Below are 18,465 nucleotides of genomic sequence, written 5' to 3'. Positions count from 1 at the left end.
TTGTTTTGCTACATGCACATTAGAGTGGAGCAGATGGATGACGCTAGCTGCTGACGTGTGTCTGCGCTGGTTTTCCTTTTTTTTTTCTATTTACATTGCAGCTCTAGGATTCATCACTGCACCATCTGACATGCCTTAAAATTGGTCAAAACAGTCTGACACAGTTTGCAACCAAGACATTTAAAACCTTATTTTGCATAGTGTGACATGCAATAACATTGCAAGATAGTTGTTGTTGCACACTCAATATACACCATAATAAAGGTTAATTTCTGTGAAAGTTGTGTTGCAGTATGCGTTGCCTTTGCATCTTTTGCCAGCAGGAATGTTTATTATTACGGAGCATATGTCTAAAAGTTACAGACGCGCCATGTTCAGCCACCTTTTTGTCTAAGCATAGATGGCCTCAGGCTGGAGTGAATATTTTGTTGTTGTTCTCAGCCAAGCTTTTCACATTTACGGCAATGAACCTGGCATGCTGTTGTTATTGGCTGTTACTGATGGTGTTTTTCTCTCTTGTGTTTTGTTGCAGGGACCAGTTATTCTCCACAAGAAAATTCTCACAACCACAGTTCTCTTCATAGCTCCAACTCACATTCTAACCCCAGCAAGACCTCAGACACAGTAAGTGTTGCCTCTACATTAGCACATTGGCAGGTGATGGACCAAACATCGTTTTTTTCCCTAGTACTACAGTCTGTATTGTTTCTTGTGGAAAGCTATTCTGTAGTTTCACAGCTTTGATGGTGGGTTTTGTTGTGCACTCTTGATTTTAAGATGAAAAACATTAAACACACCACCACTTTGATAGCAATGACAACATATTGATAAATTGTATTTTACATTGTCAAAGGAAAATTGCATAGAGATTTATGCAAACATATTTAGTGGCAGAAAATCAGTAAGCTTTGTGCTAAAGATAATTTAAAGGTCCTTTGTAGCATGACTGACGATCTTTTGATGTTAGTTCTGTTATTACATGCATAAGCCAAAAATCAGTGTTAAATCATTTTGTTCTCCTCTTATCTTCAATTGTTCTGTTTAAATTTGCAAAGAAAGTAATTCCATTCATTAATAAATGTGATTTAATCAATGATAAATAAGGCAAATAGGGATGCACAATATATATCAAATCTATACATTATCCGCTGATAATGGGAAACCTGTGTAATTATCTATTATTCCATTAACGAAATTAAGCTAAGCTAAGTAGAGTTGATAATAGGGAGCCACATTACTTTGACTTAACAAGGGCAGCATCCACACACTCCGTTACAATAAGTGACATTATGTTGAATTTAGTTTGCAATCCGCCAATAAACGCTTACTCCCTATGTGCTGACTACAAAGCCAAACATTTTACTTTAAACTTTTTATTAAAATACAAAAATGTTCATCAATCAGTATCAGCATATAAAAATCCTTATTGTGCATCCCTAAAGACAAAGTTATATTACAATACAATGTTAAAAAGAAACAAACTGAGTCTATATGATCTTGTTGCTTAGCAGCGCACCACCAAGGAGAAAAGCCTGTTGCAGCTGTTTCATTATCTGCGATCTAAAGTGCACTTGTTGAACAGTGTCGATAATCTGTGTTTTGCCACAGAGAGGGATCAGTGACACTGTGTTTTTGTGAAGTTATTTCCAGTTTGCCCTTGCTTCAGTAATGGATAGGGTCTAATTTTCTCTCCCTGTGTGTTTGCCTTACAATATTGACAACACAATGAAGCGCAGAATTACAGCGTCAATTTGTAACAAATGAGCACAAAATGCCACTCACAATACAATAGACCTTTTTAAAATTTCAAAATGTTGCACTTCCGTAAAGAATCTCGAGCTGTCTCTGAAATAAGCCTTCCCCTCCCACTTACAAAGCTGCTGTGGATATCTCTTGTACATTTCAGATTTCATTACAAGCTCTTGCATCACATCCCCTCAACACAAGAGCACACAATTGCTTTCTGTCTGGCTGGCCTCATGTCCCTAAATATTTGCTCTCCCTCTCAGCCTTACGAACCTGGTGACGACTGGTCAGAGCACATCAGCTCATCTGGAAAGAAATACTATTACAACTGCAGGACAGAGGTGTCCCAGTGGGAGAAGCCCAAAGAATGGCTGGAGAGGTAGCTATAATCCCTTTAACTCAAACCACTCGATTCCACACGCTTGATTTTAATCAGTGTCACGTAAAGGTTGGATACATGGCTAATATTTGTTTGCATGCATACTTGTTTTTGTGTTTCATAGAGAACAGAGGCAAAAAGAGGCAACAAAGACTGCGGTTGTCAACAGTTTCCCCAAAGACAGGGACTACAGAAGGGAGGCTATGCAAGCATCGGCAGCCCCCGGCTTTACTGCTGCTAGTAAGTGTGACGGCACCAGTCCTTACCAGTGTGCTGTGATCGTGTTTGGCTCAAAATATCAAGGATGAGTGTTTTCAATCTTTGTCATTATATTTTGTACAAATCTAGCTGAAAGAGGGCTTAAGCATTGTTGTTAGTGGTTAGTCGATGATGACTATTGTTAAGGCGATCTATGGCTGATGAAGGTTAAGGAACTGCTTACCAAAAGACTGAGACTACAAAAGCTGATTCATGCATGCGTATGTGACTTTAAGTAACACACTCTGGCTTTGCACTGGGCGCTAGAACTCACTGCCTGCGTGAGCGGTGCGTGAAAACCTAGGTTTTTTTTCTGCGCCTATGTTAACAAGTCAGAGCAGCCACACTGCCTGAGTGAGCAGTGCTTGTCAGGCTCATCTCAGCTGCTTGTCAACCGCGGCACATCTAGAGAAACTGCGGCTTGCTGATTTTTTTTCCGTGTGCTGTGCGTGGTTGTAAGCAGAAATAGACAACAGACACACAAGTGCAAATGGTGTTATGATTATATTGACCATTGATATTAGACCATCTTTTATTACAATTTCAATGTCTTTATCTGTCACAGAGATGAGGAAATACAAATTTATGTGTTTCACTCAAACTCAAACGTTTCAAAATAAAAGTCCTTTGACAACGTCTCTGTCAATAGAGTCCCCTTAGTTGTTGAACCCAAGGCATTTTATTGTGAAATATTTGCAGGACCGTTTTGTTGACAATGCAGGAGTTTGCACAGCTTCATAAATGAGTGGAATATGTGCTTATAAATGTGGAAAACAGTACTCATAGCAGCAGGCAGCCCTGCAGAAGCGTCACAGCAATAACGCTGCCAGTGTGAACACACTGCAGTTCGGTGAGTTAGCCACCACACGCTACTCACGTGTTCAGTGTGTTTCAGGCATTAAAGTAATCTGCTGATGCGACTGTTTAAACCACATTGGATTGAGTCCGTTACAGGCTTGGCTAGTTAATGTGGACAGTAGAGATTTAAAAAATTGTGCGTGAGATGGTGAATTATTCTTTTCAGTTTTCTGCTGATTATATTGCTGCCTGTTGTTTTCATTAAAATAACTATAAGCTTAATTTTTATGGTTAGAATCAGGACCACTGATCAGGTGTGTTCAAATTATGATAAAAACTTGCTGAAATGGGCAAGCCAACAGAAAATATTATCGTGTGCTATCAGTAATGCTTGCATTGTTGACTTGGTCAAGAGGTTTCAGTGCAAAGCAGCAGCTCATCTCTGTGTTTACCGTGGAATGTCAGTTTTGCTTGCGGGGGGTTTGGAGGTGGGGCTTTGGTTATAGTTCTTCATTATAAAATAGATCTGGCAACTAGACCTTGCTCTGAATCTTGGAGTTTTGTCAGTATTTATTTAGTAATATTTAAATGTTTTCTACTCTCCTGGGGAGCATCCCTAAACTTCTTTGCCCATGCAGATTGCATCATAAATAGGCATGGCAGACTGTGATGAATAGATGTTGATGTTTTGGTTAAGTCATATGCACAATCCAGTTTATACGTCGGATTGCAGGGGATGCTTAATTACGCTCTTTAATTGTAGTCTGCGCAGTGTTGTACTCGGCTTTAGGGCTGTACTTAACTCAGAATTACGCCAGTCGAATCGGATTTTGCCGTTCAATAGGAATATTTAACGATTCGTATTGTTTTCTATATAAAACTTTAAAGAGCAACATTAAGTGTAACAGCGGTATGAAGAGCCTGGAGCCTTACAGTTAGGGCTGGGTGATATGGGGAAAAAAGTCTTACCATGGTCATTTTTTTTTTTCATATTAGCTGATATTGATATATAACGATATACATCAAATAACTACTTCTGTCAAGCTTAAAGGTTCCTTTTATCTCCTTTTAGTGAGATATGAAGATATCATAGTTCACTGACACAGTTTCATTTGACCATGGTGTGTTGGAGTGTAATAAACATATGATTTATTATTATTTATTAAACTTCCCAGCATTATATAAAAATTAAAAGCTCCATCTTAAACAAACTTCCGCTACATTTAAGCACATTGTGCTGATAATAGGCCAACCTCTCCTGACTGCAGGACTCTGACTTCAACTTGTGACTGTGAAACATCTGTGCTATTAATCATTTTACTCAGGAAAAAAAAAACAACTTTTGAATAGGCCTACTTCTCTTATAGCCTGCCAACATTCCCAGTGTGAAAATAAGGTCATGTGCTTGTGGCCCCAGGTGCCCAAAACATTACATCTGCCCCTGGTAATAATAAGGAGAGCTCAGTGCAAGTGGCTGGATGAGACATGGAGCGATGCGTCCTGCTGTTTCTAAATAATTCATCCAAAGTCTGATTAAACCTGAAACACAAAGTAGTCTGTAGAAGTCTAAAGAAGTCACTTTCCACCTCTGCAATTTTGGCTGTTTCAGATACTTTGGTGCTGTAAGGAGAAGCTGCACTCTTTTTGTCTCACTCACTGTGCTGCTGTCTGTCCATCAGCTGTCCGTGATAATGAAACACTGCAGAAGCACATAGGACTCAGTTGTCAAACTCTCAGCTGTATTCTAGAGCCAAAGTCATTCGCTGCATTTAGATTGCTGCAACGCTATTCTTATCATCATTGGCTGTTCATGTTGTTTGTCAAAACATGGCTGGAATGCGTTCTATCATATCATATTTTGATCGAGGAAAAGTTATTTTGCCATTGATATCATTAGCATTTTTTCGCCCAGCGCTACTTACAGTGCAGAGTGACTCTTCCTCTGTGCCACTGCATCGTGTCCACTGCAGCCTCTCCTAAAGAGTCAAGAGCACTCACTGCAGCAAAGTCTGGGTACCAAAACATCCCCAGAAGCACACTGCACAGCACACACTGACAAGCAAAAAATAAAATAAAGACTGCTCGACTTAAAGCTGTCTCAGTTAACTGAGAAATCTCCGATTGATGATTTAAATCTCCGACTTTCAGAGGGCAGCCCCATCTTTGAACTCGGCCTTCATTGTGGTCTCAACTACACACCAGTAAAGACTCGTGACTGCATCTTGCGTGGTTGTGATGCTATACCATTGACAAAAAAAAACCTCACTGACAGATAAACAGCTGCCAAAGTACTCGAAACAGCTTCTATGGTAGTTCCCGAAGCAATAGGTGTCTCCATGAGCACATTTCGCCCTAAATGACACTCTCAAGCTCACAAGGTGAAAACAGACAAACAGAAAACTAAAATTCTGTGTTTCTGTGTAGTCGATTTGTGACGTGTTGGTTGTGTGTTTCAGCATTCTTAAGGTCTGTTGTTGCATATATACGAGTGCCAAACAGAAAATACTCTGTATTGCATCAAAGCAGTCACCTGACATTAAAGGTTCTAACAGGTACAGCCGTCTTCTGTTGTTGTTAGTAGAAAATCCCCCAAGGCTGCTGCAAGGCAACTCCAGGAAAAATGTAGCAGAATATTTTTACTATACAGTGGCATGCCTCTATTAGCATACCTCTAAACTACTTGAGCTGTCACTGAATAGGTGTCATTTATCATGAATAACCTGTTTCTGAATGTCTGTTCACTATTCCTAAAACACTTCCTCTCAAACAGACTCGATACAGTTGTGGTCATGAATAACTGCTTTTTAAAGTTTGATACGTAGAAAGGCAATAGACAAAACAACACAAAAACAGCCATTAAGTTTAGTGTTCCTGCTGCATTCATTTATTTCGGATGACGTGCAATCACTATGGCATGTGATATGCCCCTGTTCTTTTGCTGTTGAAAGATAACACAATGCTTGCTGCACATACTTCATAATAAATGCTTAATGGTATGACAGCAGGGTAGGCTTTTTTTTACGCTTGGCAAATCTGACACATGCTTGTTATGAAGACAGGTCTTTTGGACACGAGGAGGGCAGCTTGCCCGTAGCATTGGCGCTGACCACAGCTGCTCATAGCTCTTCAGCCCTGTTTGTCACGATCATAGAATTTCTAACTCTATGAAAAAAAAACTTGATACCAATTTCGATACCAGAGGAGGAAAATGTTAATGATAATGTTGCAAATTATTATCATATCCAGCCCTAATTTTTAGTATTAATTAGCAGTTTGAGTATTATTTTACATCCCTATTTTAGGGTCAGTAGATGTACACAATACCAGTAACCCTACAGCAGGAACTGTGTGTTGTATGTATTAGATGAGTTACACCAACGTGGTATAAAGTAACTGAAGTTATGGTGAAGCTCCACAGCATTTTTTTACATGGAAGTTTCTTTTCAAAAAATCAATTACATGTATTATATACAAGGTACCAGAGACTACTTGTCAGATAAAAAAAATCAATCAATATCCTTTTTTTCCCCCTTTTTGTACCAGCAACAGCCGTGGCCGGAGGCATTATATTTTTGGCTTTTCTGTCTGTCTGTAAATACATACGTACAGCCTGCTCTTGTGAATGCAATATGTCAGGAATGCCTGAATGGGATTTCGCTTAATGGATATAGAATAGGGCATGTCATCGGTATTGGCAAATATAAGCTTTAAAACGAAATATCGGAATCAGCCAACATGCTGATTTCTGCCAGTATCGCAAACTGATTTTTTTTTGGACAAAGTGAACATGTAGAAAACATCAACCCTAAGTTGAAGTATTTTTCTTTTTTTGCACAATGATTGAATGTTACATACACTGAAAAGCATTGCTGGTGGCCATCACGATTAAAGTATGCATAATGTGCTGTTAATTCCACCACAGAAGAGACTTGATGATAGCTAAAATTAGGCTGGGGAAAAGTGGATCTATCTGTATCAGTTATCAGCCAAATTAACTGTTATATATTGGCATATGGGATGTTGGCAAAAAATCCAATATTGTGCATCTCTAATATAGAAGCATGTTCAAGATTTCACCTTTCCATGTCTATCCTGTATTATGAGCAATGCTCTAGTCTTGTGTCTTAATTTCACGTGAGACCATCAGCCTTTAAAATGTATCTTTGTTATTCCAAAAAATCCAAATCAACTTACATAATTCTGAGTTGGGTACAGTGTATATCTTACCGTCAGCGTAGAATGGAAATGAAGCTGGACTGGCTTAGTTTTTTCATGCAGGGCTTCTGTTGGTCTGAACACAGCCTAAGTGTGTGATCTCAGTCCATAATGGAGCTGATATTTGCATGAGACTGTTGGTCGCTTTCCTAGACCTGTATAAATTAATACAAAATGCTATCCACATTGACCTGCATTATCATTTGGAGGAATCTGATTTGTGAGACTGCCTTTATTGATGAAATAACATTATCCACTCTGCTGCCTTCACAGAGTCAGCACAGGTGGAGAAGCCCGCAGCTACCATTGCCACCCAGTCCCAGTCATCATCCTCTAGCTCAGGGAGCTTGAACCCGTCATCAGGGCCCCCTGGATCATCTGCCTCCACAGTGCCCGTGTCTCCGGTCCTGCAGTCTCCCGCCCCTCCACTACTCCAGGACCCCACCCTGCTTCGCCAGCTCCTCCCAGCACTGCAGACTGCCCTGCAACTCAACAATGCCAGCGTGGACATGGCGAAAATCAACGAGGGTAAGAAAAGACACTGATGATACACACATACATACATGCATACATACATTCAACTTGTGTTTACATGAAGCTGTCTGCAGTGGCTGTGTTTGATGAGCACTAGTTACAACGCAGTGCTTTGAAATTATATGCTGTACTGCTCTCTCAGCATCTGCTCTAACTTCTCAGTGTCAGAGGCGATGACATGATGATCTGTACTGTAGGCCTGAGCACAGTTTTGAGTCCTATCTAACATCTCCATTGTACAGTTATGTTTACACTATTGTCTGGACAAAGAATGCCTCATGGTCACGGTACTGCCTATTTGTACAGTCTGAATGCAAAGTGTGCAAAGCTATTGGGAAGCTCTGGAAAAGCCAGCTGCCAGATAGGGGTGAGACGCCATAATTGTGAGTATTAAGAAAACGTAAATTTTCAAATAGTTAGCTGCTTGCTAATTTATCTCACTTAAGTGTGCCGACATGAGAAATTGTTGGATACTGTCCCCTCAGATCCCAGTGTCAGGAAGAATGGCGGGTTCAGATGCTGGTTTACCATCCAAAAAGCTCCTCCATTGGAGTATACTATCAATGACGAGCCTAGCTATCAGAGTTGGGCCAACATGAGTGGAAAACTTGGCTGACATTGTCAGGGGCACCTCATGCATCCCAACACTTCATCTGTACACCTCTGCAATCTGGCTGGTTTAGAGAGAAGTTAGAGAATGTTGCTCAACTATAAAAACACTTGTAAAACACAATTTACAATTCGTCCGTGAGACATGTCGAGTCTTTTCTCACTTAAGCGAGCAAACCGATGGCTAAAGGTTGTGAGATCAAAACAAACTTGTTATTGTAGGTAAGATTCTGTTTTTGGTCATTAAACTCTGTAGAAGAAGCTGCTATTAATACTGTATAACTGTGTTCTTGTTCTAACGAACAGTAAATATCATTTGTTCTTTTAACATCAGGATATGTTAATTCACTGACTAGCATCTTGAATCTGTCGGGTCTTCTGGTTTCCATTTTTGAATGAACAATTCAGAGAATCATTAATTCTCACACAGACGTAGAACATTGTTACCAGTTGGCTGTTGGCTGTAGTCTTTGTGGTGTGTTATTTAGCAGGTGTGCGTATAGGCTCAGTGCTCTGTTGCTCATTCTGGTATTTCTATGCAAATAATCATGAGCAAAGATTACTTCATTATAATGGCTCCCAGAGGTTATTTGATGTGGGTTGTGAACTTGATCAGCCACTGTACAGAAACTGTGATCATGATGCACCAACACAACACCTGACAGCTAACATCACCTTGGTCTTTGCCAAAATTTTATTAAATGTCCTGTCTTCATTGTTTTGTTTTTCCTCATGTTGTCCTGCTAATGTTCTGTCTTTTTAATATCCACAAACCCGGAAAATGAAAACATAAATAGATGCCATATACATTTTATCTATATGTTGATCTGTTCAGGAGGCAGGCAAAAGAAGTGTGTCTGGAACAAAACCTAAACTTTTGATAAAATGCTCATTTTGCTCCTCAAACCATGGTGTGAAAAAATTAATGTTGTTACATAATAATCATAAACCTTTAGCCCATACTAAGGCTGCTCTTTGAAAGTCAGACGGTTTGAATCATCAGTCGGAGACAGTCGACTGAGATTGCTTCAAGTCGAGCAGTCATTTTTTCTGAGCACTGATCTTTTGGGGATGTTTTGGTCCCCAGATTTTGCTGCAGAGTTAGTCCTCTTGACTTTCACACTACTCTTTGGTACTGGAAGTTGCGGACATGCAGGCAGCGGTACAGAGGGGAGAGAGGAGAGACTAGGGCTGTACTTGACTCAGAACAGTGTCAGTCAAATCAGATTTGGCCGTTAAATACGAATATTCATATGTTTGCTTTATTTTCTATATAAAGGGCTCAGTGGGATGTTTAGTTTGCTTGACAGTGGCATTCATGTGATATAGTAAACATGATATTGGCGCTAACAAGAGATCACGTATGGGCGAAACCATATTTTGCCAACATTAGATAACAAACAAAAACAGAGACTGGAGTGTATTAAGATTCTGATAGCTGTAAAATTCACCCCATCGAAGAAGAAGAAGAGAGAACATAATGTTAATTTTGAGCCTTACAGTGCAGTGTCTTTTCCTCTGTGCTGCTGCAGCCTATATCAAAGAGTAGCTTGACCGTCATGAACACTCATTCAGTTCATTCAACTCAGGGGTCTCCGACTGGTGATTCCAATCTCAGACTTTAAGGGGGCAGCCCAAGGAGAGACCTTCTGCTTAGAAGTGGTGAATTTCTAGCTCACATCAACTTGGTACGATACAGTTTCTGGCTTTTGTTTGATATCCAGTGTCAGTAAAAAACATTGGTGCACATGCATTCTTAAGGGCTGTTAGCTTGTTCACTATATTACGCAAATGTCACTGTCACACTGAATGTCCTGGTGACTCAGTAAAACTTGGTATTGAAAACAAAAAGAATCGTCAGATATTTGTATTTGTATTGCACAGCCCTAAACCATACCATTCAAACCCCAAAATATTGTGTTCTCAGTAGAAACATGCAAGCTTTCATTTTTTTCACCATAGCCTTTTCTAAATGCCTTTGTTACTGGACACGTTTACATGGGACACATTACTGAATTTGACTGTCAAATTCACCGTGTTGCAGTTCAGAAAGCATTCTTTTAGCAGCACCTAAAACACCAGTGCACGGGCTGACTGTGTGTCTGTTTGCCTTTCTCCAGTTCTCACAGCTGCTGTCACACAAGCTTCATTACAGTCGATGCTCCATAAGATCCTCACTGCTGGACCATCAGCTTTCAATATCACTACTATCCTCTCTCAAGCTGCTCAACTCTCCAACCAAGGTAAAAGAAGTCCATGCAGATGGCTGTTTTACTATTGAGTGTAGATATGTGTGTTGTATAATAAATGTTTTAACCAGTGACAGCAGAGGGAATCGTTCAGGTTTCCTGTCTGTTTCCTGTGAGGTAAATGACTATGATGATGATGATGATGATGATAACATCAGCTAACAGAAAACCAATTTCCTGAGTAGTATTTGTTTACAGTCTTTTAAAATTTCACTGATCATCTGTTCATATCTCATATAGTGATTTTTTTGCACAGTGTCAATTGAGTAGAATGCATTGACCCCTTAGATTGTCTTTTTTTTTTATTTTTGTTTGTGTACGTCCAGCAGCCCAACAATCGAACCAGTCACCCATGTCGTTAACATCGGACGCCTCATCGCCCAGGTCTTATGTTTCTCCAAGGATCAGCACGCCACAGACCAACGCCGGTCCCCTTAAACCCCTCCTCAGCTCACAACCCGTCATCTCGCAGACAAAAGTAAGACAGAAATTCAGTGTTCAACAAGCATGAACAGAATCCAGTTTAGGATGGATTGCGAGACAAAATGTGCTCACTAAGCATTATCTATAGGCTTGTATCAGAGTCCCGCGGAGGGGATTTGTCCTGATAGAGTGTTTCTAACTTGCTGCGTTTAGGTGAGCACGCCAGCAGGGAAGCAGGCATCTCATCCCCAGCCTGCATCCCAACAGTCCCTCTCCAGCGATAAACAGCACAGTCACGATGCCACCACGGCCTCCCCGCGCACCCTCCAGCGCCAAGGGTAGGTACAAACACAACACGCCCGAGTTTGGAAACAATAACGGCATAGGAAGTGAATTAAGTTCGCTGAACGTGGCTCTTCATTATTTGTGTGTTCTGAAGTGGCTGATATCATGGAACTGATCCTCTTTTTGAGTGTAATGTGTTTCTCCCTGAGTGCTGAACTATTCTTTGACCAGAGCGTGCAAGGCCTGTGCCATCGTTGTGTAAAATATTTAAGACCTGTGAAAGCCATGTGTACTCATGTGTTTTTCTACACATGCAGCCAAATAGAGTGGAAATACTTTATCTGCCAAAATGTGAGAGCTCATTCACATCAGCTCACGAGTGGAGTTTTTACCACAGCACAAGAAGTTAGTAATTCCTGTCTGTAGGTTATCTCTGTTGTATAATGTTGTGGCACCATCTGCTGTTCATTGATGGAACAATAAGCATCTGCTTCATTTAGTAGTTTCTCATCTTCATTCTTCAGTCATTCATTTCTTTAGTGCGACAGTTTCCAAAAAGGAAGCAGTTGGTGGTTGTTTTGTTGTACAGTTCTGCAGTGGAAATGTTTTGATTAACTTTGTTCATACAAGCCTTCAGTTTTTTGGTTTCTCTGACATTGTTTGGTAGATGCAGACCACACGCAAGTTTACATGAATATTTTATCACAAAAGGGAGAGTCCGGTGTTGCTGAAAGTTTCAAAGTCAGTAATTTGCTCAGAAGTTTCATTAGTGAATGACTGGGCACTAAACATGAGCCTCCATGCTCCAGTTTTTAGCTCACAAGTGGTAGAACAGACTCCTGTCCGTTTATTCAGTCAGTCTCAGTTTCACTTGGATAAGATGTTTTTTTCCACTGCCTGTAGCACTTAAACTAGCTGGGTTTGCAGCTGCAGATATTTGTCTGTCAGTTAGCCCTGAACAGTTGTAACCTAACACCATGAGAACGTTTACAAGCACAAAAATCGCCTGTTTTTTGCCCTTATTACACAAAAGACAATATTCTTATTAAGCTGTTTACATGGGTAATATATGTGTAATACTATGTCGTTTATCATGTAAAAGTATGGAGAAGTAAAAAAGCTGGAGCAGCTTGTCATTTTGCCTTTTTGAACCAAAAGAGGATTTTTCCAGTTTCTTGACAGTGGCAGACTTGTCGGACTCCCTCTTTCCTTCCTTCACCTTCATTAAAAGTTCGGTGCTGCAGATATTTGCACGTATCCAAAAACCTATTGATATTTAAGTCTGTCAGGAAGTTTAAAAGTAGTTATGACTCTCCTTCTCGACCATAAATGTGGGCTTTTATTTTGCATGCATCTCTACACCAACCTTACAAAACGTTGGCAAGCAGGTTTGTGCATAACATATCCATGACAGCGCACAGTGCCTACCATAAACAGACGAGAGGCTGTGTGTCCCAAACTGAAGTTAAACCCCTCAACTGAGACTGTTTTCTGATTTGGATGTATACATGCACAAATAATGCTCCTAAAACCTGAATAATACCGGCATATCTCACATTTTAAATGGAAAATGCTAATCTGTCCTGATTCAGAATATGTAAACGGAATATGGTTTTTATATGACCCACATCACATTCAGAGTATCGTCGTGTTCGTAATAAATGTGTGCGTGTAACCGTAGCTCATGTCTACAGCAGTCTCTTTTCAGTGGTCCATCTTTATCTCTGGCTGTGGAACAGGGCATGCTTTATGCACCCAGCAGTGACCCAAAATGTGAAGTAGGCTTTAAAACATTTTTTTCTCTACATGAGCGTGATGCTTATGGTTGTCCATTTCCCTGTAAGTGCTGTCAAAATGCTTCTGAGTGCACAGCAGCATTGACTGAACAGATGAGTGTAGACACTGACAGACAGCTGCTGCAGACTTGAGTTTTTCCTCAGCACGGCACACACTTTGTTTTGAGACTTTGTCAAACCAAGCTGTAGAAAGTTTTAGTTATTTTATCACTTAAAACCTTTAAGATATTGAGTTGTGGTATTGAGAGCCTTGATCGCAATTGTTTTCCTGCCGTTGTCTGTAAACAGACCTGTATTTTGTGATCAGCTCTATTGAAAGTCATGTGATCAAAGCTTTGGAAAAAAGGAAGACTAGTTTTTAATATTCCTGCTGAGGACACGATGATGTCTTTTTTGTGAATTGTTGACATTTATGATGCATTTCCACTACACGGTACCAGCTCTACTCTACACTACTCGCCTTTGGTATCGGGTACTTTTCTGGGGGTCGTTTTCCATTAGAAGATAGTACCGCCTCAGTGTAGCTGGTCGTCATAACGACGTCGTGCCAAACGGCCAAGGCGTCATTTTCAATGTGACGCACACATACGCACAGGGTTTGAATTACACAGTGGCTTTCGGGGCGAGCCCCATTTTCTGGTCCGCACCGCTACTAAAACACGTCACATGCACAATGTGTACAGCAGCACGCGGTCAATTACAGAGTTACTGCGAAAACGATTCTGCTAATACCACTGTAAGCAGTTAACAGCACCAGTAACATTTCTCTTCTGTTGGATGAGCACGAGTTCAGGTGACTAAGTAAATTTAGGAATCTGAGCGCAGCACCGCTTCACTCACAGATGGCCACAGCAGGGATAAACACGGAAGTGAAATAGTGGTTACAGATGTTTGAAAATGGAAAGATATGAGCAAAAACACACAAAATTGACATATTACTTGTCGGCCAGCAAGGTGAGGAACGTTTGCACCTCCTCGAGCAACCACGGCGTGATCTTTCTGGTTACCATGTGGAGAAACGAAAAAAAATGATACAAAACTGCGGCCGCTACAATAGCTTTGTGGTTTGCGCTGTTCAGGGTATTCCGTGCGTGCAGCGCATTGATGACTCAGTGATGATTCTGTCTGACCAATCAGTGCTCTGTAGTGTTTCAAGTCACCTTTTAGTACGTCATAGTACCTGGTCTGCCTTTTTGGAACCCCAGGAGAGCAGGTACCAAAAAAAGTGGTACCAGTTACTTTTGCCAAATGGAAAACCAAAAAAGTAAAGAAAAGCCAGTACCATGTATTTCAGTGCTGAAACGCTCCCTGTGTCTGTGTTGATTGCAGCAGTCAGAGGAGTCCCTCCCCGGGTCCCAACCATGTCTCTTCCTCCAGCAGCAGCACCGCCCCCAACTCTGCCTCCGCTCCTCCCTCCGCCTCAGCAGCCCGGCCCTCCTGCTCCTTCACCCCCACCCTCGCTGCCCACTTTAATGAGAATCTTATCAAACATGTGCAGGGCTGGCCTGCAGAACACGCAGAGAAACAGGTTGGTACCACTGACATTTCACCATCATTTCTATTGACTGGAAAACTACCGATTTGTGTTACCCATGGCAACACCCTTTAAACAACTTTTGCTTGTGACGTATTATCAAGGCATCAAGGCTACGTGAAGAGGCTCACACCATGGGGAGCATCTGTATGTCTGAGAACTGCACCGAGCTCAAAAACCTGCGGTCTTTGGTCAGAGTCTGTGAAATACAAGCGACATTGCGTGAGCAGAGGTGAGAATACGTTTGTTGTCTTGAAGCTTGCACACGTTATAATGTAAAGTTGTCTTTAAGTTGTCTTGCAGCAGCGTGCTGAAAAAGTTAGTAAGATTATAGTATACATTTTTAAAAAATTAAGCACAATACTCTGTTACGCTCTCGTTCTCTCAGACACACACACCAAAGTGCTGCTTGTGTCTGTTCTCAGCCTGTCTTGCGCTCTCACTGGCTGGTGCTTGCCGATAAAGTTCCCAAAAAAGGTTGAGAACTGCTGCTACAAGTCCAGATATTAAGCATGCTGGATATTTTGGGAGCGTCTGCGATGCATCGATAAGCCTCGCGTCTTTGAACAGTGCACACAAAGCGCTGAGAACACCCGATTAGTGAGCGCTGAGTCAACACCAATTTGCCTCTGATGTGGGCCTATTTTCAGGTCTAAAAACTGTTTGCAAACCCAAATTTCTAAACTCAACGTGTAGTTTTAACTAGGAATCAAGTAAGCCTCACTCTAAGCACACACGCTGTAACTGTTGTCCTCTTTGTCTCTTCCACAGGATACTGTTTCTGAGACAGCAAATCAAAGAACTTGAAAAGTTGAAGAATCAGAATTCTTTCATGGTTTGAGAACTTCTGGTGGCAAGCGGAAGCGGGAGGTTTTGGGGGAAAAGGGGGAAGACCCATTGCACATAGTTGGAAGCTGGAGGGAGAGCAGTTTTGTTCAGCTCCTCTTGAGCCCAGTCTTAACACACACAGGAGCTGCAGTCGGGTTGGCTTTGGACCGTTGGGGCTGGGAGAGCCAAGAGGGAGACGCGACGAGCTGTCGGAGGGGGAGGGCGGGGTGGTTTACAAGACTCTGTTTTGTAAAAAACCCACTGCGGGGAAAAAAAATGTAGATTTCTTGTAGATGTTATTATCTATGTTGTAAATATGTTTTGTAGATTGAAGCCATGGAAAGCCATGCCTATCAAAGCTTTTGACATCCAAACTAATCAACGCCTAGGCGGCTACATTCATTAGCTAGCCTTTCCTTCATGTTAACTCGTCTGCAGACTTAAAAGCTTCATTTCGTCAGTTCATAGATCATTGAACCGCTGAGCGCGTGCGACCTGCACGTAAGCGGAGGAGGATGTTTGAAGCCATTTCTATACACAGGAGCCTAGCATAAAGCATAACACACTGGTGTCATTGTAGTTTCTTTCCTCAAATATTGGTGATTACTCTTTAGATTCTCCTCCTGCGCCCTCTTTGGGCGGAACTGTAAGCTGTACTCAGGCGCCGTAAACATCCCCTCTCCGCAGGTCTATCATGTCTGCTCACAAAGGTTCAGTGATCTACTTGCAGCTTCTGGTGGCCCTGCATGTCCCAGTCTGAAAAAAAAAACAGTGCCTGGTGGTGTGGTGGAGTGAGTGATTTAAAAACAAAACAAAAAAAAATTTAAAGAGATGTGATGGCGTGCTGCTTTGGACCATTCCCACCATCCCCTCCCCCCTCTGGCCTCAGCCCTGCCCTGCCACACCCTCTCCTGTGACGCCTCACGCTCTCCATGTTTCCTTTGTGTTCCAACACTTTCGGTTCCTCTTTTTTCTTTTTTCTTTTTTTTTTGTTCTTTTCTTTTTTTTTCTCCCCGTTTCAAGACGAGGTGGGCACCACTGGTTCATTCCTTTGTACAGTCGCTAACATACAGTGGAGTTTTAAGAAAGAGGACGCAGAATTTAAAGGAGAAAAAAAAGGTTTTATTTATAAGAGTTGTAGTGACGAGCAGTAAATCACAATGATATCCACGTATTTTTATTTGCACCCAGTTTTAGGAGGGGTGCTCCAGCTACAGCGGGTTAGAGACGGATGTATGTGGATCGCCTCTTGTGTCAGAGCAGGGCAACGAGAGGTCACAAGGTCAAATGTGAAATGTATGTATTGTAATAAACATGTTCAACTAAAGCAAGCACTGGTTATTTTATTGGAGCGTAAGGTTTGGTTCTAGTGCCTTGTCGGAAGTCTTAAGTGTCATTGAACCTGCAAACACTTTATTTCATCCCCGTTCCACCAATGAGATCTTCAATGAGCATGTCACGCACAGGGTTTGTTTTTGGAGCACGTCTCATCCCTCTCTTTATTGTTTGTTCCCCGCTGTTGGAGAGCAGGGTCCTAAGCTGCAAAGGCCTGTTTTTTTCCCACCATACTATCTATTGAGTCTATAACTGAACTGCACCACACATTCAGTAAAGGTGACCACATCATTGCTTTGTATATTGTTTCCTGAAGTATATTGACAAATGAAATAAAATATGCCTCGCCAGGGCCATGTTGTTCTTGGGTTTTTGATGGTCACTTTAGATTGCTTATGTTGTTTGCTCGGATGGCAGTGTGTTAAGCAGTTTTTATGGGAGGAAAAGCCCAAAACGTCAGTATCTGAGCAAATCTGGCAAAGTCTTTTGACTGTAGCAGCAACACTAAATACTTTTAAAGTGCATTAATAATATAATGCAATATTAAACCAGCAAGTAAGGGTCAACAACAGGATGTTCATAGATCTAAAACAAAGGCAATACTTGTATTTTTAGGCAGAATCCTCAAATCAATAACCTCCATGTCAACAGGTTAAGCTCATATGTCTGTGGTTTAAACTGGAGTCTGCTGCCCCCTGCTGGTGCTCTCTACACTGTGGAAACTATAATTAAAAATGACAAAGGTGGTTTTATGTTAATATTTTAGTTGTTGTAACAGTTCAGTCTTCAGCTGGAATAAAAACTTTGTTCCCACAGGTCCTTAAAAAGTCTTCAAAGACATTGAATTCATTAATCCAAAAATAAGGCCTTGGCTCGTATTAAAATGTCTCAAATTAATCTGTTAAAAGTATTAAAAATGCTTAAAAAGTCCTTTTTTTCTGGCATTGTGTTGTAAAATGTCAAAAATTAACTTCTAAATAATTAATGGAATAGGATAAAAGAATATGACAGAGAAACCAACAACACAGGTACATTTACCACACCCAATCTAATGACAAATTAAAACTTCATTTTTTTGTCAAGGCAAACCAAATGGATATTTATGACAATATGTTTTCCATGTGTTCAACTTCAAAAGATTTTTTTATGTTTATTTTATTTTTTAATTCAACTTTGTAACCAAAAAAGTTAGACTTTATCTTAGTTACTATAAACATTTGGACAAAATTGTTCTAACCCTAAGTGATTTATGCGGGTTCATGTTTTTGTTTTTTCCTCCATTGGTCTTATTCTCAGGAGTATTAAAAAGTCTTAAATTTAACTTGTCTTGAGCTGGAGGAACCCTGAAAAGGGCTCCACACATATAGGCATAAAAACAATAGTGAGACTATCATTAAGGGTTATTTTTCAATGTAAAAAAATAAATATAAATATACATATATATCTCAATCAGTGCAGAGTGCCACAAACCCCAGA

General features: G+C 40.8%; 1 protein-coding gene across 2 annotated transcripts in view; it reads left to right on the top strand.

Annotated features, from left to right (window-relative positions):
- Positions 1–17,342, top strand: part of waca (WW domain containing adaptor with coiled-coil a) — a 29,754-nt gene extending 12,412 nt beyond the window's left edge. Inside the window, exons 4-13 of one of the 2 annotated variants that reach the window (XM_042510387.1) lie at positions 533–624; positions 2,010–2,125; positions 2,250–2,365; positions 7,670–7,924; positions 10,660–10,782; positions 11,118–11,266; positions 11,425–11,549; positions 14,622–14,820; positions 14,931–15,058; positions 15,598–17,342. In XM_042510387.1, the coding sequence (XP_042366321.1) occupies positions 533–624; positions 2,010–2,125; positions 2,250–2,365; positions 7,670–7,924; positions 10,660–10,782; positions 11,118–11,266; positions 11,425–11,549; positions 14,622–14,820; positions 14,931–15,058; positions 15,598–15,667 (1,373 nt within the window). In that variant the 3' untranslated portion in view covers positions 15,668–17,342. Of the gene's footprint in view, positions 1–532; positions 625–2,009; positions 2,126–2,249; positions 2,366–7,669; positions 7,925–10,659; positions 10,783–11,114; positions 11,267–11,424; positions 11,550–14,621; positions 14,821–14,930; positions 15,059–15,597 lie in introns of both variants that reach the window. The other variant, XM_042510386.1, reaches the window with a different exon arrangement.
- Positions 17,343–18,465: the final 1,123 nt, after the last annotated feature.

The sequence above is a fragment of the Plectropomus leopardus genome, chromosome 21 (assembly GCF_008729295.1).
Source record: "Plectropomus leopardus isolate mb chromosome 21, YSFRI_Pleo_2.0, whole genome shotgun sequence".
In the NCBI taxonomy this organism is placed as follows: domain Eukaryota; kingdom Metazoa; phylum Chordata; class Actinopteri; order Perciformes; family Serranidae; genus Plectropomus; species Plectropomus leopardus.
This window is presented reverse-complemented; position numbering and strand designations above follow the sequence as displayed.